Source organism: Bison bison, unplaced genomic scaffold (assembly GCF_000754665.1).
Source record: "Bison bison bison isolate TAMUID 2011002044 unplaced genomic scaffold, Bison_UMD1.0 scf7180017864236, whole genome shotgun sequence".
Classification (NCBI taxonomy): Eukaryota; Metazoa; Chordata; class Mammalia; order Artiodactyla; family Bovidae; genus Bison; species Bison bison.
In genome coordinates this window covers 3,881,827-3,904,309 of record NW_011494808.1, presented here as the reverse complement: position 1 = coordinate 3,904,309, position 22,483 = coordinate 3,881,827, and the positions used below count along the sequence as shown (strand labels likewise).

General features: G+C 49.0%; 1 protein-coding gene across 3 annotated transcripts in view; it reads left to right on the top strand.

The window, feature by feature from the left end:
- SH2D4A (SH2 domain containing 4A) overlaps window positions 1–22,483 on the top strand; it is a 56,720-nt gene that overhangs the window by 11,497 nt on the left and 22,740 nt on the right. For all 3 annotated transcript variants that reach the window (XM_010846401.1, XM_010846400.1, XM_010846402.1), the window contains 2 exons: window positions 625–796; window positions 19,116–19,196. In XM_010846401.1, the coding sequence (XP_010844703.1) occupies window positions 625–796; window positions 19,116–19,196 (253 nt within the window). The remainder of the gene's footprint in view (window positions 1–624; window positions 797–19,115; window positions 19,197–22,483) is intronic.

Sequence of the window (22,483 nt, the reverse complement as noted above, 5' to 3'; positions counted from 1 at the left end):
ATTTAGGACTCTGGATCTCATTCTGTGGACAGTGAGGAGGTGCTGAGTGAGGAAGTGACATAATCACTGCAGACACAGGGAGGTCACGGGTGGCAGACACGGGGCAGGGCATGGGTCGCCTCTGCCGGGTGCTAGGGTGGCTTCTGGGCCCCCCTGCCCCCGAGTGTGGGCAGCCCTGCATGAGAGGAGAAACGGGAGCAGACAGGGGGCCTCTGTCCCGTGCCTCAGGGCTGTGACTTCACAGCCGTAGGTGGGCACACAGGGAAAAAAAAAAGGGACTCTGTGCTGCTGAGGACGCGAAGGCTGTCTGCTGTATTCCCGAACAGAAGGAAGGCTGTTCAGCTTCTCATGCGGGAGCCGGGCAGGCCTGGATTCCAGTCCTGGCCACTGCCAGGCCTTGGATGCGGGATAACGGTTATCCTGAGCCTCTTACAGCAAAGCCAGGGTAACCGCACCCTGCCCCCAGGGCTGCTGTGAGGACTTGGTTAATGTCTTTAAATACTTCGCAAGGGCTCAGCCTGGCATCAAGACCGTTCACGTCGTTTGAACGTAGACATCCACTTGGGGGAAAGCTGTCTTTACTGCAGGATGTGTTTTGATAATTCCACGTTTGTTTCTCCTCAGAAAAGCTCAGCCTGGAGAGCTCAGCAGCAGCTCGAAATCAAAGCTGCCATCCTCCGAGGGGCGGGCGCCCGGTGCCGGGGAGACCGGGAATGTGGGCGACAAGGTGGCAGAGGCGGGGACGCCAGGCCGAGGCTGTGGGCCGGCTGCACCCCTCGCAGAGCAGACAGCGCCCGTGAGTCATGTCTCTAAACCATGCGGAACTTCACGACAGGGAGACAGAGGTGTTGGGGCCCCGGGGCATCGGGATCCTAAAGGGGCTTTTCTGGAAAAGGTTCCTCCTGCCTTGAAGGCCCTGCGGTTATTCCTTAGGGGGATGGACTCACCTGCTTCCTCACAAACAACATAGAGCCCCCTTTTTCATGGGAGAAGTTGTGAGGAGAGAACTCTAAATAGAAAACTGTGCATTGTTAAGACATCCCCAGGGTTATTATTTTCCTGTTACATTTTTCTGTAATGGGTCGGCAGGGTCTTTCTCGAAGGGCTGGCTGGTGGACGGCAGAGCTCCTGGTCCCGTGGCCTCCGGGACTGGCGTGCGCACACCGCAGCCAGCTCCCCTCACCAGGGCGGGCAGGGCCAGGTCTGGCGGTTAAGACTGCGGTTTGCTGGGCCTGGAACACCGGCTCCTCCGAGATCTAGACTGTGTCCTCATGAGTCCCCCCCGCTTCACCCCAATGATGGAGTGAAGGGTGGATGGGGCCAGACAGGGAGGGTCTTGTGGGTGACCTGTTGTGCAAGAATGGTTGGCAGTTGTCAATGATTTTTGAGCAAGGGGCTGACCTGACCCCTTTTGAGGACGAAGCGTCAGGGCCTGTTGGTTTCATAGGGTCTGCCTGGTTTGTGGAACAGCCGTTGGCCTCCACACAACAAGAGCTCTGTCCTCAGAGCTAGAATGAATTCTCTGAGGTGTCAGGTCATTTACAAGAGCTCAAACGCAATTTGCTTCTGGGATTGTGGTTTGGAAGAATAATAAAACTAGATGATGAAGTTATTTCTTCTGCCAAGAACTTAATTACCCGGAGAGCTAGCAGGGGATTTGCAGCGGCCTGGCTTCTGTGAGGGCTCCGGCCCTCTGGTTCTGGGTGTGCTGTTTACTTCTTGGAGGATGTTGAGCGGGGCTGGGGGGTACATGGAGGAGAAGACCCCAAGATGGATTGATTTACTCGTTCAATGAACAAGTACCGTTATGTACCAGGACTGAGATTACACCATAGGAGTAAAAATGGGATCACTGCCGTTGTGGACTTCATAACTGAGGAAGCAAGAGAGACTTCACATAAAGTGTCATTTCAAGCGGAAGCAGTGGTCCAGGGACCGGGGTGTGTTTCTGTCCTCTTAGCCTGGGGACGTGAGCATCACTGGGGGTGGGGGTGGGGTGGGGAGGACAGAATGGCTCTACAGGGGACTCAGAGCTGGAGGTGACTGCACAGGGTGCCTGGGGCTGGAGGTTCCAGCAGAGAGACTGCTGGGCGGGGCTGTGTGGCTGGGGGGGGCGTGCAGAGGCAGGGATGGAGTGAAGGATGGGTGGGCCAGACGGGAGGGTCTTGGGGCGACCTGTTGTGCAAGAAGAGTTGCCAGTTGTCAGTGATTTCTGAGCAAGGGGCTGACCTGAGCAGATTTGTTTTCAGAGGAACTGACCATTCTTGCATCAGAGTAGGTCTTGCATTCTTGCATCAGATAGAGGTCTCTAGCACAGGTTTCCAAGCTTGGACGCCTAGGGGAATGAGGGTGTCATCAGCATAAACAGGAACCAAATGCTGGAGGAGTTGCTGGTTTGTTTGTTTGTTTTTTTAATGAAGGATAATTGCTTTACCATCTTGTGCTGGTTTCTGCCATACGTCAGAATGCATTAGCCATAAAGACTAGTCTGAGTCTGGTTTAGAAACATCAAGGATTTCTCATGCTCCTTGAGGTGGACATGTAAGTTAATTTTATATGTGTGCTTAGTTGCTAAGTCGTGTCTGACTCTTTGCAACCCGTGGACTGTAAGCCCATCAGGCTCCTCTGTCCATGGGATTCTCCAAGCAGAAATACTGGAGTGGGTTGCCATTTCTTTCTCCAGCATATCTTCCCCACCCAGGGATTGAACCCCGATCTCCTGCATTGCAGGTGGATTCCTTACCGTCTGAGCTGCCAGGGAAGCTGATTTTATATAAAAGAATAAAATACACACATTTTGATTTAGAGTTTGCAAAGCTTTTTCTCGTGGAATTATTTCATTTTACGACATGAGTATGATTTCTGTGTGCACATCCACAGACTAATGCCCGAAGAGACTAATCTGCCCCTGAATCTCTGAAAGTCCTTGTTTTCCTATATCTGACTTAACTCCCACTCCCATCATAATTCCAATGTACAGATTCGTTGTCTTCTCCAGATCTGCTCCTTGGGAAAGAACTCTGGTGAGAAGCTGAGACAATGCATGTTTCCAAAATGCAGTCCAGACTTTCGCTGTAAAGATTTCCGTGTTGCAGCCATAACTTAACCATTGTTGTTCAGTCACTAAGTCGTGTCTGACTCTTTGTGATCCCATGAACTGCATCACACCAGGCTTCCCTGTCCTTCACTGTCTCCCAGAGTTCTCTCAGATTCATGTCCATTGAGTGAGTGTTGCTATTTAACCATCTCATCCTCTCCCACTCTCTTCTCCTTTTGCCCCAGTCTTTCCCAGAATCAGGGTCTTTTCCAATGAGTTGGCTCTTTGCATCAGGTGGCCAAATTATTGGAGCTTCAGCCTCAGTCCTTCCAGTGAATATTCGGGGTTGATTTCCTTTAGGATTGACTTATTTGATCTTGCAATCTAAGGGACTCTGAAGAGTCTTCTCCAGCACCACAATTTGAAAGCATCAGTTCTTTGGTGCTCAGCTTTTTTTGTGGTTCAGCTTTCACATCTGTACATGACTTCTGGAAAAACCATAGCTCTGACTACAGGAACCTTTGTTGGCAAAGTTGTGTCCTGCTTTTTAATATACCGTCTAGGTTTCTCATAGCTTTTCTTCTAAGGAACAATCATCTTTTAATTTCATGGCTGCAGTCCCTGTCTGCAGTGACTTTGGAGCCCAAGAAAATATATAAATTTAACCATAGTATCTATCAATAAAAGGATATGGTCATGTCTTTAAAATTTCATTGTCTACACAAGGCCTAAAATTTATTATGAAAAGAAAAACTATCAAGCATTTTTATTGAAGTTTGTGATCATAATGCTTATCTGAATAACCATGGGAGGATTTAAAGAACAGTCGATTTTCCAGAATCATAAAAAGCTCCAATCTTTGGCCACCTGGGTGAGAAGAGCTGACTCATTGGGAAAGACCCTGATGCTGGGAAAGACTGAAGACAGCAGAAGAAGGGACCACAGAGGATGAGATGGTTGGATGGCATCACCGACTCAATGGACAAGAATCTGAGCAAACTCTGGGAGACAGTGGAGGACAGGGAAGCCTGGTGTGCTGCAGTCCATGAAGTCACAAAGAGTCGGACACAACTTAGCGACTGAACAACAGGAGTGGACTGGGTCTCTGCATTTGTACCAGCTGGTGCCTTTTCAGCTCTGCTCTGATTGTCTTATGAAAGTATGGAGGTGGGACACATTGTGATAGACATATAGTCTGGGGCCCCTTTGGGCCTGTGTAGGACTCAGGGCAAATCCCACTGTTAATCCTTCGTTATCCACTCTCTTTGAAAATGAAAGTGTCAGTTGCTCAGTTGTGTCCAGCTCTTTGCGAACCCATGGACTGTAGCCCGCCAGGCTCCTCTGTCCATGGGATTCTTGCAGCAAGAATACTGGAGTAGATTGCTATTTCCTCCTCCAGAGGAATCTTCGAAATCCAGGGATCGAACCTGAGTCTCCTGCATTGCAGGTGGGTTCTTTACCTTCTAAGCCACCAGAGAAACCCCATCTGCTCTCTTTACCCACTAATATTTTGAATAAGATGAAATCACCTTAAGAGGATGCCAAGAGGCGAAAGCAGAACATCCTAAGGGTGTAGCCAGGAGCCCGGGATATTCTTCGGTGAAAAGACAGGTTTGCTTTTGTGCTGGTAGCTGGGGCAGTCGTGGCTGGGGCCAGGAATTTGACCCTTTACGTGCAGGTGTCCCTGGACAGCTGCCGGAGGACTTGGTTTCAGGATCCCACTCCATCCTCAGAGCTGCCGTCTGGGATGTAAAACCAGGTGTGTTCTTGGAGTGGAAGGGGCTGGCCCGTGGCTGGGTGGGGCCTGTGTTAGAGGCGGGGCCAGGCCCTCTCTTCTGCTGGGGAGGAACCGGCTGCACCCTCACCATTACACCCTGGGGATTCAAGATTTTGCTTTTTTCCCTCCTAAAGCAGGAATGCTTTAGATCCAGATGTTGCTGGCTTTCAAATTAAACAGTAGACTTTCTTCTGTAAGAAAACAGGGAGAAAGAGAGAGGGGAGGGAGTGAGCAGGGAGTGGAGAGGGGATCGAGGCAGCATCCCCACAGCTTACATCCCAGCCCTGCTGCTGCCTCAGCCAGACCGCTTGATATCTGCCCTGCGCCTGGCAGCGCTGAGTCTGTGTGACCCGGCTTCTCCCGAGGGCCGGCAGACAAATCTCAGAACCTCTTGGAGCCTCTGTCTTCTCCTCTGTAAAAACTGGAGATTAAAAATTGTTGTTGTTCAGTTGCTAAGTTGTGACCAACTCTTTGGCGACTCTGTGGACTGTAGCCCGCCGGGCTCCTCTGTCCATGGGATTCTCCAGGCAAGAATACTGGGCTGGGTTGCCATTTCTTCCTCCAGGGGATCTTCCCAACCCAGGGATCGAACTCACGTCTCCTGCATTGGCAGGCAGATTCTTTACCACTGAGCCACCAGGGAAGCCCCAGGAATTAAAAACACCTGCCTTTTTTTGAGCCCCAGAAATTAAAAGCATACCTTTCCTTCCCTGGTGGCTCAGCTGGTAAAGAATCCACCTTCAGTGTGGGAGACCTGGGTTCGATCCCTGAGTTGGGAAGATCCCCTGGAGGATGGAAAGGCTACCCACTCCAGTATTCTGGCCTGGAGAATTCCATGGGCTGTATAGTCCGTGGGGTTGCAAAGAGTCGGACACAACTGAGCGTCTTTGACTTTCACTGCCCACCACACCCTGAAGGTGGAGGGCTCAGCAGTGCTGGCCTGCCCTCCGTTATCCAAACCCCTGGGCCAGATGCGTTTTAGATTTCAGATTTTTTCAGACTTTATAAAAGAAATGCTGTGTCTATACAGTGTAATGTGTAGTATCCCCAGCAGGGCTTGCTGCTGCTGCTGCTAAGTCGCTTCAGTCGTGTCCGACTCTGTGCGACCCCAGAGACGGCAGCCCACCAGGCTCCCCCGTCCCTGGGATTCTCCAGGCAAGAACACTGGAGTGGGTTGCCATTTCCTTCTCCAGTGCATGAAAGTGAAAAGTGAAAGTGAAGTCACTCAGTCGTGTCCGACTCTTAGTGACCCCATGGACTGCAGCCCACCAGGCTCCTCCGTCAAGAGTACTGGAGTGGGGTGCCATCGCCTTCTCCGCCAGCAGGGCTTAGTTACACTCTGATCAGTGATGGTAAATACTGTAAACGGCCTCATGGTAGTCCAAGTCACATTTTCTCCTGAGGATAAGTTGCATACATTCAGAACTGGTTGGATTTCATTATTGTTCCAAAGGGGTTGTGGACTTGGAGGAGACTTTTGTGCTGTGGAAGCATAATGAGAGCAAACACGGTAAATGACCCAGAAGACCGGCGCTTTCATCCTCACTCTGTGTCTGCAGGATTCTGTTTTTCCTTATCTGTGAAGTGAGAGGCTTCTTCCCCCCAGTATTTGAAAAATATAACTTTTTAATGAAAACGTATCCAAATCACTGGTGGCTCAGATGGTAAAGTGTCTGCTTGCAATGCGGGAGATCCAGGTTCGATCCCTGGGTTGGGAGGATCCCCTGGAGAAGGAAATGGCAACCCAGTCCTGTGTTCTTGCCTGGTAAATTCCATGGACAGAGGAGCCTGGTAGGCTACAGTCCACGGGGTCACAAAGAGTCAGACATGTAGTATTTATCTTTGTTAGCAATGATTTTTTTTTAACTATAGGAGCATGTGTTAATCATCCAAAAGCTATCTATCCATTTATCCATCCATCTGACCTGCCTCCCTACCTATTCACCCATTTATAAATCTATATAAACTAATATACATTTGTATTGACCAGTTATTTAATAGCATCACATAGTACATTTTATAATGACTGACTAGTCTACTTCGGATATTTTGGGTGTAAATACAGATGTTTACGTTTGATTTTTATGAAATCAAGTTCACCCATAACAAATTTCCTTTTAGAAAATTACCTCATTGCTACAAATTTACAAATTTAAAGATTACAAGTAAATTTAAAAATTAAGACCCTGAAAATTTTTTTTAAATGCACAAGAATGGATTAGAACATGAGATGTTTTTTGAAATGCTTACCCTCTGAGGGATCCTCTGGAGGAGGAGCTGGCACCCGACTCCAGTATTCTTGCCCAGAGAATCCTATGGACAGAGGAGCCTGGCGGGCTACAGTCCATGGGGTGGCAAAGAGTTGGACACAAGTGACTGTCTGGGCACACTCTGAGGGAAAAATATGCAGATCCAATTGAGAGGCGTTTAAATGGTCTGTCGCCACGGAGCACAAGACTGCTCCTACGCCTGCACCTGCACAGACATCACTAATGGATCACAGCTCTCCTCCCCAGAGCCAGGACCCCTTCCTCTTTTGTGCCCTGTCCGCACAGACATCACTAATGGATCACAGCTCTCCTCCCCAGAGCCAGGACCCCTTCCTCTTTTGTGCCCTGTCCGCACAGACATCACTAATGGATCACAGCTCTCCTCCCCAGAGCCAGGACCCCTTCCTCTTTTGTGCCCTGTCCGCACAGACATCACTAATGGATCACAGCTCTCCTCCCCAGAGCCAGGACCCCTTCCTCTTTTGTGCCCTGTCCGCACAGACATCACTAATGGATCACAGCTCTCCTCCCCAGAGCCAGGACCCCTTCCTCTTTTGTGCCCTGTCCGCACAGACATCACTAATGGATCACAGCTCTCCTCCCCAGAGCCAGGGCCCCTTCCTCTTTTGTGCCCTGTCCGCACAGACATCACTAATGGATCACAGCTCTCCTCCCCGCAGCCAGGGCCCCTTCATCCTTGTGCCCTGTCCGCAGATGCTCTGTTTGCAAAAAGGAATCCACAGAGTTTCCTTCTAGCTCTAAATACTCATGATCCTAAACAACTCTCGTGCCTGTGTGGCCTGAATGTGACTATCTTCTCAGGTCTCTGCAGCTGTTACAGAGGGTTTCTATGCAGTTTCACTGGGTAAATCATGTCACCAGGACTGGATGTTCACATCTGAGTGGGAATTGGGCAGGGATGTGAGGTCCAGACCCAGCAGTAGAGGGTGAGGTTAACCCGGCCTCCTGTCTGGAAATAAAGTACAAATTACGTGCTCCCTAGTCAACTGGCTGTCGTATTCTGAGCTTTTCCCCACAGCCCTCCACCTCCAGACTCAAACCCGTATCTCTTGGCCTACCTGGGCCTAGTTAATCTCCTTACATATAAAAAATGTAGAGACCTGTACCCTTACTTTCATGGAACCAGAGCAGTGAACAGCCCAATCTTTAGGTCTACAACTGGACTGTTCTGTACCAATGAAACAGTGCTTTATTTTATATCTTCATCTGCAAACGGCTTTATCCAAGGAGGTGTCTTCTAGAACAATGAAAGGTTTGCCTCAGTTCTGAGGGTGGAGACTGTCTGCTTCACCCTTACATTTGGTGCTGGTGGTTTAGTCGCTGAGTCGTGTCCGACTCTTGGGACCCCATGGACAGAGGAGCCTGGCAGGCTACAGTCCATGGGATTCTCCCGGCAAGAGTACTGGAGTGGGTTGCCATTTCCTTCTCCAGGGGATCTTCCCGACCCAGGAATCGAACCTGGGTCTCCTACATTGCAAGCAGATCCTTTACCAACTGAGCCACCAGGGAAGCAAGAAGCATATGTGGGGGATTTGAGAAGAGTTGTTTAATCTCTGCTTCAGGATTTAGAAAACTTGGAGTCCAGTATCTCTATCACTCAAGATAATCTTTTTAAAAACATTTTTTAAGAATATATTTATGTAAACTTAAATTTTTCATTTTAATAAATGGATGGCCAAAAGTAAGACTGGCTGATTAAGTACCAGATTTCTTGAAACTGTAGAGCTGACACAGTAGAAGATTGCTGGTCTGGGAATGGGCCCCCTTTGAAGCAGCTCTGTCCCTCTAGCGGAATCAGTTCCCGCCATAAAATAGGGATTAAATTAGCAATATTGTTTCTTTACAAAAGAAGCTGAAAAAAATGTATGCAAATGCTTTCCTAGTCTTATCTCATGGAAGCAGCAAGAATTGTCCCCTGAAGTCCTTCAGTTATAAGATGCTGCTCTCACCACAAGCACAGCTGTGGTCCTTGTCATTTTTCAGAGGAGAGGGTGGAGGCAGGCAGAGGCTGTGTGGCTTGCGCAGTTGAGGAGGAGGCAGAAAGGATGCCTAGATCAGGGCTGACTGCCTGGCATGTATTCGAAAGCTGTTGCCTTCGGCAGAATACCTGCCCTCCCCTTGTTCTTGGCAGTGGTGACAGCACTTGGGAGACTCAGACTGATGGTCTGCTTAACATTTAGTGAGAGTGTTGTGGTTCTCGGTGGAGGACAGCAAACACTCCAGCATTGCTCAGAGTCTGTCGCTGAGCGGGAGGTGATGATAAATATCAGAACTTAGCTGTCACCCAGCCAGGTTCTGAGACAGGCAGGTTGGGAAGCAGAGGCCGTTCTCAGGCAGAGACAAGTCTGATGGGGACTTAATTGGAGCCCGAGAAAATGGCAGGAGAAGTACTGTGTGAACAGGTACCCTCCCCGGGGGAGTTTAGGTAGAACCAGGAGCACCCCTCTGCTGAGCAGAGAGACCCTTAGGGACCCCCTGTGTTGACAGCTTCCCATCCCCCCGAAGCAGTCAATGTGTAACCCCTTCCTGCGGGAGAATATGGGAGGGAACAGGACAGGTCTGAATGTGGTCGGGAGAGGGGTGGCTGGGGCGCTAATTCAAAGATAAGCCCTTGTGTGTGTCTGCGTCGGGTGATTTGTAGGCTGGGGACTGACTCTCCATCAGTAGACTGACTGTCCTTGCCCCAGAGAGGACCTCGAATAAAGCTATCTGCTCACTTATAGATTTTATTTCCAGAGAATTACTTGTTTTTACAGAAATGGCCTTCAAAGTGGACTATATTGCAAAACAGGAGATTGTAAAAAAATTAAAACAAACATCTGGAATTCAAAGCATTCCAAAAAAACAGAAAAAGATCTTGAAGCTAGCATATTATAAAAATCCTTGAGCAGGACTCTTCCCTGTCATATGTTGTATCTTCTTTAACCACATGGAGCTGGAGATGAGACTGCTTGCCTTTCCACTCCTAGTATGCGCACGCACGCACGCACACGCACACACACACACACACACACCCCCCCCTCCCACACTGCCCAAGGTTCTGGTACCTGCTTTTGCACCTGTCATTTCAGTAAAGCAACCAATGAAAAAAACATGCCTCTAAAATGTGCGCTTTGATTGTAAAGTTGGCCTTGAAAGGTGTGGCGTCCAGTTGTGTTTTGAGGTGTTACTCTGGCTCGTAGGTGATGTTCCCTTCCGTAGGGCGCAGTGAAGCAGTACCTGTAAGATGATGTTCAGACGCGATGAAAGGCTTCCTCTCAGGTTTCCCTTCTTCCTTACCTCCCTCGTCCCTCCCAGAGCAAAGTTGTTAAGCTTGCTGTCTGCTCGCTCACCAGTAATTCTCTGAAGCTGGATTTCGGTTGCTTGTCTTCATAAAGGAGAGACTCAGAAACAAGGTGTTGCAATCATACCACTTGGACAGGATGGAAAAGAAAATGCTTGGTTTTCACTTTTCGACTCTTATCCATCTTGAGGCGCTGTTGTCTGGCACCCAAAGTTTGGGGTTCTCTGTGGCACAGGCTTTCTGTTGAGAGTGAAAAGTAGGACTTCCCTGGCCCAGTGGGAAAGAGTGCCCCTGCCAAGCAGGAGACATGGTTCAATCCCTGACCTGGGAAGATACCACATATGGAGGAGCAACTAAGCCCAGGCACCACACCTACTGAGCCGGTGCCCTAGTGCCCAGGGGCCACAGCTGCTGAATCCCGCGTGCCCTAGAGCCTGGACTCTGAAATGAGAAGCCTCCATGGTGAGAAGCCCATATACTGCACCTGGAGAGTAGCCCCCACTCGCCGCAACTAGAGAAAAGCTTGTGCAGCCATGAAGACCCAGCACAGCCAAAAATAAATAAAATTATAAAAGAAGAATGAAAAGTAGTATTAGCGTAGGTCCCTTGGTGGCTTAACCTTGGCGGGTAGTATGCAGGTGGAGAGCCCGCCTCCACCGAGGGGTAGGTGCCCTGTGCCAGGGCTTGGTGGAGCCCTTGCGGGACAGCTGGCTCTTGTCTGCAGACAGATGTGTTCCCAGCCCCCCAGAGGGACTAATAATAAGGAAACCACTGCAAACAGGAGGGGACATGTATTCCTGAAATGCACATGGAATTTTGAGGGTTGAGTTGGATGTGAACAAAACAGATAAAATTCCAAACCACTAACTATGTCCCTGATGTCTGTTCCCTCCTAGTCTACACGAAGGAAGCATTTCAGTATTATTTTTTTGTGAGAAAGTATTGAGTATTCCAAGTAAAAACAGTTGAGGAATTAACTGGGACCATTTTATTAACTCAAGAGTGGAGCCATAATCAGTTACACAGTTTCCCAAGCTGATTTCGTGTAAGTGTAATAGAATTTCGTGGTAGTTTGTAGAATAAAATTTTGTATAAGCTATACTCACAGAATCCTAAGCCCTTCAAAGTAGAAAGTGAAAATGTTAGTTGCCAAGTCATGTCCAACTCTTTGCAACCCCTGGACTGTAGCCAGCCAAGCTCTTTATCCTTGGGATTTTCCAGGCAAGAATACTGGAGTAGGTGGGGAATGGCAATTCCCTTCTCCAGGGGATCTTCCTGACCCACAGATCGAACCCAGATCTCTTGCTTTGCAGGCAGATTCTTTACCATCTGAGCCATCAGAGAAGCCCCAAAAGCTCATTTAAGCTGTTGGAGTTTTAGAAGAAGTATGTTACATAAAGAACTTAATATAAAGTGAGTTACAAACGAGAACAGTTCTGGTGTTGAGAGTTGTACATTATGAAACTGGTGACACAGCTTCACGCTGGGCTGTGCCGGTGATGCCGGCATCAATTCGTTTATCCACCTCAGTGGGAGAGCGTGTGTTGGGGAGAAAGATGCAGACCCCGAGTCAGAGGACCTTTCTGGGGCTCAGTGTCCTGTTCTGAAAAGTGGAGGTGAAGTAGCTACAAATCACTGGGTTGGATGTGAGAATTAGATGAAATAACATAGAGAGGTGATTCGTAAAGTATGATATATGACAGAACTGCTATTGTCTATTATTATTATTTTTAAAAAATCATTTTACTTGTTTATTTTTGGCTGTGCTGAGTCCTGATCGCCGCTCGAGCTTTTCTCTGCTTGCTGTGCTCGGGCTCAGGAGTTGTGGCTCCCAGGCTCTAAGCATAAGCTCAATAATTATGGCTCATGGACTTAGTTGCTCCGGGGCACATGGGATCTTCCTGGATCAGGGATCAAACCCGTGTCTCCTGCGTTGGCAGGCAGATTCTTTACCACTAGCCACCAGGAAAGCCCCAAGTTTCTATTATTGTTTATTGGTGCGTTCCTATTTTATTTTATGTCAAGACTTCCCAAATGAACCATGTTTTGAAGGCTCTGACTACTTTCTTAACAATTCTTTGTTACTATCCTTATGTATGTTATGTCCTTATGTATGTTATGTTTATATTATATATAGTAAATACATAAATATTCATGGTAATATATTTAAATGTAAACGGGGCCTCTGAGACGCTTTCATAGCTGAAGCTCGTTGCCCTACAACCCTGACTATCTCTGACAATTATGTTTCCAAGGATATTACTTTCCAGTCCTGCTGTCTGCACGTTGCTTGGAGGAGTTGTGGGTGAGATGTGATGCTGGTGGGCAGCCCTTCATGCGGCATGACTGTACCATGCTTAGCTCTGCTCAAAATAAACTCAGACACTAAAGACGGTGGGCTTCCCAAGTGGCGCTCGTGGTAGAGAATCCGCCTGTCAATGCAGGAGACACAAGAGACTCGGGTTCAGTCCCTGGGTCGGGAAGATCCTCTGGAGGAAGGCATGACAACCCACTCCAGTATTCTTGCCTGGAGAATCCCCACGGAGAGAGGAGCCTGGCCAGCCACAGTCCGTAGGGTTACACAGAGTCGGACATGAGTGAAGCGACTTGGCCAGAAAAGACAATGCATTATTTAAAGAGGTGCCATAAAATTACACATCAAAACCACTGTATTTTCAAATCACGCTCTCCAGGAGTCTCCATGTATAGATTTTGCTAGAAACAATGTTGGAGGAATGGGGAAAAGATTCTCTAGGGTCTCCGTTGTCCTAATTCATGTCTCAGTGAAATCTCTCCACTGGGACCACACTGTATTTTCAGCAGTAAAATTGATTGTCCCTTTTTCCTCTTCTTAGTCTAGTTGGCGTTATGAATGTACCTCCACTTTCTCTGTATTATTATCCTTTGTCAAAGCGCAGTTTTATTATTCTGCCTCTCTCACTGTTTTAGAAAGAAAAAAAAAGAAGTTAAACCCGCAGTGCGCTCAAAAGCTTCCTGTTAGAGTCATCACTGGGAAATTCTCTTTTTACTTAAAATGGCTGGGCATAGAAATAGGAATCTGATTATTCCAGTGACCTGGTTAGCAAAGTGGGGAGACAAGCCATCGATTTTTTTTGGAGGATTTGAATTCAGTCTTTCTTATTAGTATTAAAACTAAACTGGGACTTCCCTGGTGGTCCAGTGGTTAAGAATCTGCCTGCCAGTGCAGAGGACCAGGGGTTCGATCCCAGGTCTGGGAAGATTCCACGTGCCGTCTGTCCATGGGATTCTCCAGGCAAGAAAACTGGAGTGGGTTGCCATGTCCTTCTCCGGGGGATCTTCCTGACCCAGGGATTGAAGCCAGGTCTCCTGCACTGCAGGTAGATTCTTTACCAACTGAGCTATGAGGGAAGTCCAAGAGAAATCTCTGCAATGAGAAGCCTACACACCGAAACTCGAGAGGGGCCCCTGCTCACTGCAACTAGGAAAGCTGGACTTGGCAAGAGAGACCCAGCACAGCCTCAGCAAGTAAGACTAAGAAGAAACTACACAGAGTATCTCCTCATGATTTAGAAAGTGCTGGTGAGTTTATAGTGTGTCCACTTATTCACCAGGTATTTATTGAGGCCCTACTATATGCCCAGTCACTGTTCCCTTTGCTGAGGCTCCAGACATCAGTGAGTTAATTAAGCCGACGTGGTCTTTGCCCTCACAGAGGTTATTATGCCGACCATCAGTCTATGAAGGAACACCGTGGATTTAAGAGGTGTACGGACAGGAGGAGCGAATACTTAACCCAGCGGTTTGTTTTCAAACGTAAACTCTTGATTTTAACTCCTGGATTCATCATTTCCTTCTTCACCATAAAAAAGCCAGTGCTGAAAATGTTCTGTCTTTTAGAGCTTTTTGGTTTATTGGGAATGAAAGTCTCTTGACATTTGTTTGATTGTATAATCCTACTTTCAAACAGAGTAAATATTTGGTTAGAAGCAGGAAGGAACCACTTTTCAAACCAGTTTAAAAAGGGAATATAATTAGAATAATCTTCGTGTGACATACAGTCTCTGGAGGAGATACAGTTTGTAACCATGTAATAGTGATGTTGCTGGCAGAGTCTTTTGTTACCACATTGCTTATGTAGATTTGAGTGGCCATACTTCCGATTTAAACGAATTTATATGTATTTATAAAGCCTGTTGGTCAGTGTGGAGGGGCTCTACTCCCAGGCCTTGGTCCGCACTGATTGGAGTGGACCATTCTGACTTGGTGTCTGCAGAAAGTCAGCTGTCTCCTGAGGTCATTGGCTCCCAAGCTTTCTCCTTATTTTCTGGAACTTTTGCATAAATATTGCGTGACAGTTTTTGGTTTTAAATAAAGCAAATAAGAAGCAGACACAATTGCTTTCATTCTGCTGGTAGAGTTTCAGCAGCTGCGGAAGTCTCTGCGATGCCGAGGATGGGAGGGGACAGTCCAGGCTTCTGTGTGTGAGAGCAGACGGGTGTTCTATGGGATGCCCCATGGAAGAAGCAGGCTGAGAGGATGTGGGTGTCAGTCCCTGCTTTCCTGTCTGTGATCAGGTGGCCTTACCTTTGTGGTAAAGGGATGACACTTGCTTTGACACCCTTATGGTGTTAAGAAGGTCAAAGGATGTATCGATTTGAAAGTTCTTTGTAAGCAAAATCTATGTTGGGAGGTAGCTGGTTTCCCAGCCTTTCTTGTGTTACAAATTGGAATGTGTGTGCGTGCGTGTTAAGTCGCTTCAGTCGTGTCTGACTCTCTGTGAACCCAGGCACTGCAGCCTGCCAGGCTCCGCTGTCCATGGGATTCTTGGGGCCAGAACACTGGAGTGGGTTGCCATGCCCTCCAGCAGGGGATCTTCCCGACCCAGGGATCGAACCCGGGTCTCTCACATCTCCCGCATTGGTAGGCAGGTTCTTTATCACTAGCACCACCTGGGAAGCCCCACAAACTGGACTGACAACAGTCTGCTCCCTGGAACACAGCATCACGTGGAACCTTCGGAGAGGCTTCGCTCCTCTCCAGGACGCTGCTTCATCCTCAGGTTGGGGGTGCTCAGAGTGCCATCCTTAGCTCGCCTCCCTCTGCTACCGGCACGGTGAATCGTTGCTTTTGAGCTCTGAATCTGGCTGTTTTTCAGTAAAGGAGATCTCCTGCCTCACACTCCCTCCACTCTATTCCATTCTACATGATGTGTTTTGTGAATCTGGAAGCACGGACGTGTATCTGAATGAACGTGCTCTACGCAAGACTGGAGTAACTTCTTTACATTATTTTAACGCTTTGGAATAAGAGCAAATCTTGGCTCACCTTTACAATGAGGATTTTTATAAACATGGTTCTTAGCACGTGTGAACAGTTTTAGAGTTGACAGTATGTTCTAGACACGTGGAAGGATTTAAACAGAAGTGCCGAAGGCGATGGCACCCCACTCCAGTACTCTTGCCTGGAAAATCCCGTGGACGGAGGAGCCTGGTAGGCTGCAGTCCATGGGGTCGCTAGGAGTCGGACACGACTGAGCGACTTCACTTTCACTTTTCACTTTCATGCACTGGAGAAGGAAATGGCAACCCACTCCAGTGCTCTTGCCTGGAGAATCCCAGGGACCGGGAGCCTGGTGGGCTGCCGTCTCTGGGGTCGCAGAGAGTCAGACACGACTGAAGCGACTTAGCAGCAGCAGCCGATCGCTGGAGTGGTTGCTAAATTCATCAATTATTTATGCTAAATCCTGTCTACTCAAGAACCAACTTGTGAGCTCTGAGGTACTAAAAAGAAAACCTAACCCTTCAGACTCTTGAGAGTCCCTTGGACAGCAAGGAGATCCAATCAGTCCATTCTGAAGGAGATCAGCCCTGGGATTTCTTTGGAAGGAATGATGCTAAAGCTGAAACTCCAATACTTTGGCCACCTCATGAGACGAGTTGACTCATTGGAAAAGACTCTGATGCTGGGAGGGATTGGGGGCAGGAGGAGAAGGGGATGACAGAGGATGAGATGGCTGGATGGCATCACTGACTCGATGGACGTGAGTCTCAGTGAACTCTGGGAGTTGGTGATGGACAGGGAGGCCGGGCCTGCTGCAATTCATGGGGTCACAAAGAGTCGGACACAACTGAGCGACTGAACTGAACTGAACTGAACCCTTCAGACAAGGAAAGAACTGTCAGTTCTGAGCGGCACCAGTAGGTGGCACTGATGGTCACCAGAGGTCCAGCACGGAGTCCTGGAAACTGGTTCCTGCCTTTATGCTTAGATTTGAGTTATTTTAAGAATCCTGATAACGCTGTAATATCTGACAAGTGCAGAAGCCATGAGCATGTTGCTAGTGATAAGGGGAACATGATGATGACAGACGAAATTCAGATGGTGGTTTTTTAAAAAGCAAGTGGTGAGAACACACAGTTGTGTGTGTATGCGAGGCAGTTAGCGCCGTTGAAGGAGCACTTCTAAGGGACAAAGAATAATGCCTGCCGCGTGTTGAAGGTGCTGTGTCCAAGCAGACGACAGTCATTGGCAGGTGCTGGGGGGAAATCCTTGACAAGGTAGAGCACACCCTGTAATGCATGACTTGGAAGAGCAGCGTCAGACATGTGGAGTGAAGCGAAGTGAAAGTTGCTCAGTCGTGTCCGACTCTTTGTGACCCCGTGGACTGTAGCCCGCCAGGCTCCTCTGTCCATGGGATTCTCCAGGCAAGAATACTGGAGTGGGTAGCCATGCCCTCCTCCAGGGGATCTTCCTGACCCAGGAATCGAACTGGGGTCTCCTGCACTGCAGGCAGATTCTTTACCAGCTCAGCCACCTGGGAATTAGCCTGATGCTTATTCAGGAAACAACTGCAGGCTTGTTGAGGAGCTGATCATGGTGGAGGTGCTGCCGATGAAACCCTGGTCCAAAGCTCTGTGCGTGACCAAGGCCCGAGTCCCTCCGAAGGCCACGAGTGGAGGGTTGGGGCTGCGGGACTGCCCACAGCAGCTGTGAAGGTATCAAGGGAGCGCGATTAGCTGCCGCCTCTTTTTCAGCGTAGAAGAAACTGATCCTTTTTTGCAAAATGATGCCCCACAGATCTCATATCACTGAGGGAAGGGAGAATGAACCTGTTTTTAAGGTTCACACTCCCTTTAGTGGAAATGCATTCAAAGACCGCAAGCCTGAGCCCTTCAAAGCCATCTCAGGCTTCTGAACAGACCAACTTCCCCAAAGCCTGCTGGGCACCTTCTCATCTGCTCATCAGGAGGGGGACTGGTTATTGTCCTGTTGTGCTCTAGGTGCAGGGAGCTGCATCCTTTTGTTAACATAATATCAAAATAAGAGGGAAAAAGAATGTGGCAGTTAGCGACTGTGAAACCTATAGGATTCATCCATTTGCCAAGTAATAGGCATAAGGGGCTTCCCAGGTGGTAAAGAACCCACTGCCAATGCAGCAAATGTAAGAGACGCGGGTTTGATCCCTGGGTTGGGAAGATCCCCGGAGTAGGAAATGGCAACCACTCCACTATTGTTGCCTGGAAAATCCCATGGACAGAGGAGCCTGGCAGGCTACAGTCCATGGGGTCGCAAAGAGTCGCACACGACTGAAGTAACTTAGCACACACACACACACACACATAGAGGTGGCCGATGCCATTTATCACCTGCGTTATTTTGGAGATAATTATTCACATGGGTACCGAACGGGTCGGCCAGCTGGGAAGTACAGTGTCGCAGGTAGCCACGTGCCAGCTGTGGTGGGGAAGGGGCGGGGTTGAGATGGCCCTGCAGGTTTGTTTTATGACATAGAAGTGACCCCAAGTCCCCCCGTGCTCTGCGCTGAGTCTCAGCACCAATGCTGACCTCCGGCTGAAATGTTTGCAGGCAATTTCTGACTTATGCCAGGACCCAGGAAGGAGTCCTCAGGTATAAGGCTCAGAAGTGGCGGTCCTGTGGGTTGAGGGTGACTGTCTCAGCCACACAGGTTACGTGGCTGCAGGCTGGCCACTGCCCAGACTCCGTGCTTGGGCCAGGGAGTAGTCGACGTGGCCAGTGTGACTGACCTGGTCTTAGGAGGCTCCCGGGGTACTATGCCAACTCAGTCACAGAGCCTGGGGGGGTGGCATGGGGCCCACAGGGGTGGCCCCGGGGATCCCCACAGTGGAACTGGGAACCTCATGGGCAGGAGCCGGCTCCTGGGAAGACTGCATAGAGTGGCAGTAGCCCAAATTCTGAGCTGGGGCATGGTGGCACTGGGGAGCCTGGGTGGCAGTGGGCGCCGGGGAGAGGGGGAAGGGCTCCAGGCACCAAGTGCTCCAGGCGTGTCCCAGCCCTAGATGGGGAGAGAGGCGAGCGCAGTGTGGTGGTCACGACTAAGGTGTTTCTCTGGTCTGACCTAAAACACACAGGGAGGCTGATCAGGGACTGAGAGAGAAAGAATTGAGATTAAGGAGTAGTGTTGATGTCTTATTCAGTAATCCCAGGGGTCCTGGGGCCAGCCGGGAGCAAGACACAAGCAAACCACCAGCCCTCAGCTTCTGAGCAGTAACTCACCACTAACCCTACTGAGTGCAGATGCCGGGGTTTCCTATGGAGTTTCATGGAGTCAGGAGCTCACCTGTTGCTGGGAAATGCGTGGGTACAGCGGTGGGGCGGGGGCACAGTGTTTGGGAACATTGACACAAGGGAAGCATTAGCAGATGATCTTCTGAAATTGCATTGCAGCTCTAAATGGCATAAAAATGTGTTTCGTTTGATTTTTAGCTGTCCTCCAGCTCCTCAAGAAATATTCACCAAATGTTGGCAGATTCTGTCAGTCGAATAAAGGAATTCGGATTTCACCAGGTAACAGACTCCCCTTTCATCTCAGGGGCGAAGGGCAGAGCCAGTTCTGCTGACGTTTCACAAATTGGTTTATTAGCCTCATGCAGAAGTGAAATTAAGTCTTGAGAAGCTCGTGAACACAGCTGTTCATCTTTGCCTGCTGATCCGGAGTGGGAGAGTCTTGAGTGTCACGGAAAGAGCAGGTGCCAGGGCGTATCAGCTGGACCCCTCCCTGAAGACCTGACGCAGTGGGAGTGGGTGGTGGCCAGTGCTGGGGAGGCTGATTTCAGAGATAAAGGAAGCATGAAACTTGGCCGAATGGTGGATTCAGATCAGTTTCCCCAGCGTCCACCCCCTCTCAAGCCAGTCCATTTGCACCGAGTGACCTCTTGTGTCACTGTGTCCACAGTGCTCACGGGACCTCCAGGCGCTCCGCTGTCTGGGTCTGTGTGGACGGGGGTCTCCTGGCCCCCTTGTTCTGCTGTCTTGGTCCCAGAGATGCTCTCAGGATAACTGAGGCAGAGACTGGGAACCCACGGAAGATTGGAAAAAGTGGAGTAAGAGATGAGGCTGTGAAAAGGAGGATCTGGCCATGGTGGGGTGGCGGGAATGGAGGCTGCGGTGAGGGTGGCCTGGCCCAGTTCCCATGGACAGTGTGACCCAGGCCCGTTCTCCTCTGCGGGGCCGAGCATGACCCACGAGCACGCACGTCGCAGACTGGAGTCACGGGCACCCTTGGAGCTGTGGGCCTGCTGTGCAGCTGCTGCTTAATAGATGCCTCTTTCCAAAAACAGCAGCCACAGTCGCTAAAGGAACTTTCCAGGGACGCTGCCCTGAGTATGATGTCATTTTACACGCGGGCAGGCGGGAAAGAAAGGTCAGAAGGTCTGCCCTGTTCATTCAGACCCCTGTGTTGAGGTCCTCCTGAGTGCTGGCCTCTGCTGAACAAAACAGCTCACGTCCTGCCCTCGGAAAGCAGCTGTTTCTGACAAGGAGACAGATGATAAAGCTGACATGTGAAGTCAGGTCCTAGGAGCTCTGGAGGAAAATAACGCAGGATAAGGGACCTGAGGACAGGCCAGAGAAGGCTGCTCTGCGAAGTGGGTATTGGAGCAGAGGCCTGGAGACTGAGGCTGGGGCCATGGGGCTGGCTGGGGAAGCCCATTCCAGGCAGAGGGAACCGCACGTAGGCAAGCACAGAGGCGAGAACTGTCGGACGACGCGGTGGAGGAAAGACAGAGAAATGGGTGGATGAGCTCGAGTGAAGTGCCGGGGAGGGAGCCGGTGGGACTGTCTGCGTCAGCCTGCAATGAGCGGCTTTGTGTTGGGGACCTTTGACAGCCCCCCTGCCCGTCTCCAGCTCTGTGCCGTGGCCCCTGGACGTCTGGACCAGTGTCCAGCCTCAGCCCCGCTGCCCCTCCACTTCCCGGCCTTCATCCTGGACCTGTGGGCTTCGGCAGATAGAAGGTTCCTTGTCTTCAGTGGACAGACAGACGTTTCCACTTCTAAAGAGGAAATGAGGGTTTTCTAAATAGAGAAAGTAAAGATCAACTCGTAAAGCCTTTTCTAAAAGTACATTTTTCTGGAGGAATCCTTAGGGAAACTCAGGACAAGCTCTTGAGTGTTGTAGCTGGGTTGAATGAACACAGCGGCCGAGGTCAGGTCTCACCTGCTGTCGCTCTGTGAAACTCGCTGATTCTGCCTCCTTCCTCCCTGTGCCCATACGCATTGATGCTGCGGATAAAAAAGGAATGCGATTTACTAAACACAGCGCTCTCAGACACTGGGGTAGCCCCCAGCAACTGAGCACTGCCCAAGTTACTATTTTCTTAATATATTTCCTTAAGGAGACCCACTTTGCAAACTTCTTGCTTTTCCTAAGCAACAATATGCATCATACCGTAGTTTAGTATTGTAGTTATATTTTTTCCAGTTATTTAAAATCAGTTTTTAAAAGGCAGATGTCAGACAAACAAAGCTTGACTTGGAAGTTTTTCCTGTTTGAGCTTAGAAATTGGGACCTGCACTTGGGACTGATTTCAGGCTTGCCAACAGCTTCATTAAGGCGATGGCAAATTTTAATAGTCATTCCAAACACCAAAAGTTCTTCTTTGGTTTTTGTAATATTGACTAAAGAAAGGGGCTTAGCTCTAGGCAGGAAAAGAGTATAAGAAGAAAAAAGCGAAAACAAGCAAACCACAAAAGTTTCGCTACATCTGAGGTGAAGTGCAATTTCTGAATTATCACCATCTTCTGTGTTAACCGAGATTTAATGGTGATTGAAACCAATTTCATAGCGTGTATTTTACTTGTGGTGAAATCATTTAACCACAAGAGAGTCTATTTTTCTATAGGAAAACACAAAAGAGAAAAGCCATCATTTTTGTGGTGCAGAGCAGAGCACGGCCAGTCCTCCCTGATGCTCAGTTTCTCTCATGACTCAGCTAACAGGCTGTGTCTTGCTGTGTGCACCGAGTTGTAAGTTCAGTTTTCTCATGAGCACTCAGAAGGCTGTCCTCAAATAAACAAAGGGATTTTTAAGTGATTTGGTGTGTTAGATTTCTCTCTGGTTAAAAACAAATTCCCTTGAATGCACTTAATGCTTCAGAATGGTAAACGTTAAAATGGTGATGGTAAACTTAATATTATGTACATTTTACCACAATTTTTAAAATGTCATGGTGGTCAGTCAGTCAGTTCAGTCGCTCAGTTGTGTCCGACTCTTTGCGACCCCATGAATCGCAACACACCAGGCCTCCCTGTCCATCACCAACTCCCGGAGTTCACCCAAACTCATGTCCATCGAGTCGGTTATGCCATCCAGCCATCTCATCCTCTGTCGTCCCCTTCTCCTCCTGCCCTCAATCCCTCCCAGCATCAGAGTCTTTTCCAATGAGTCAACTCGTCTCATGAGGTGGCCAAAGTATTGGAGTTTCAGCTTTAGCATCATTCCTTCCAAAGAAATCCCAGGGCTAATCTCCTTCAGAATGGACTGGTTGGATCTCCTTGCAGTCCAAGGGACTCTCAAGAGTCTTCTCCAACACCACAGTTCAAAAGCATCAATTCTTCAGCACTCAGCTTTCTTCACAGTCCAACTCTCACATCCATACATGACCATTGGAAAAACCATAGCCTTGACTAGATGGACCTTTGTTGGCAAAGTAATGTCTCTGCTTTTCAATATGCTGTCCAGGTTGGTCATAACTTTCCTTCCAAGGAGTAAGCGTCTTTTAATTCCATGGCTGCAGTCACCATCTGCAGTGATTTTGGAGCCCCCCAAAAATAAAGTCTGACACTGTTTCCACTGT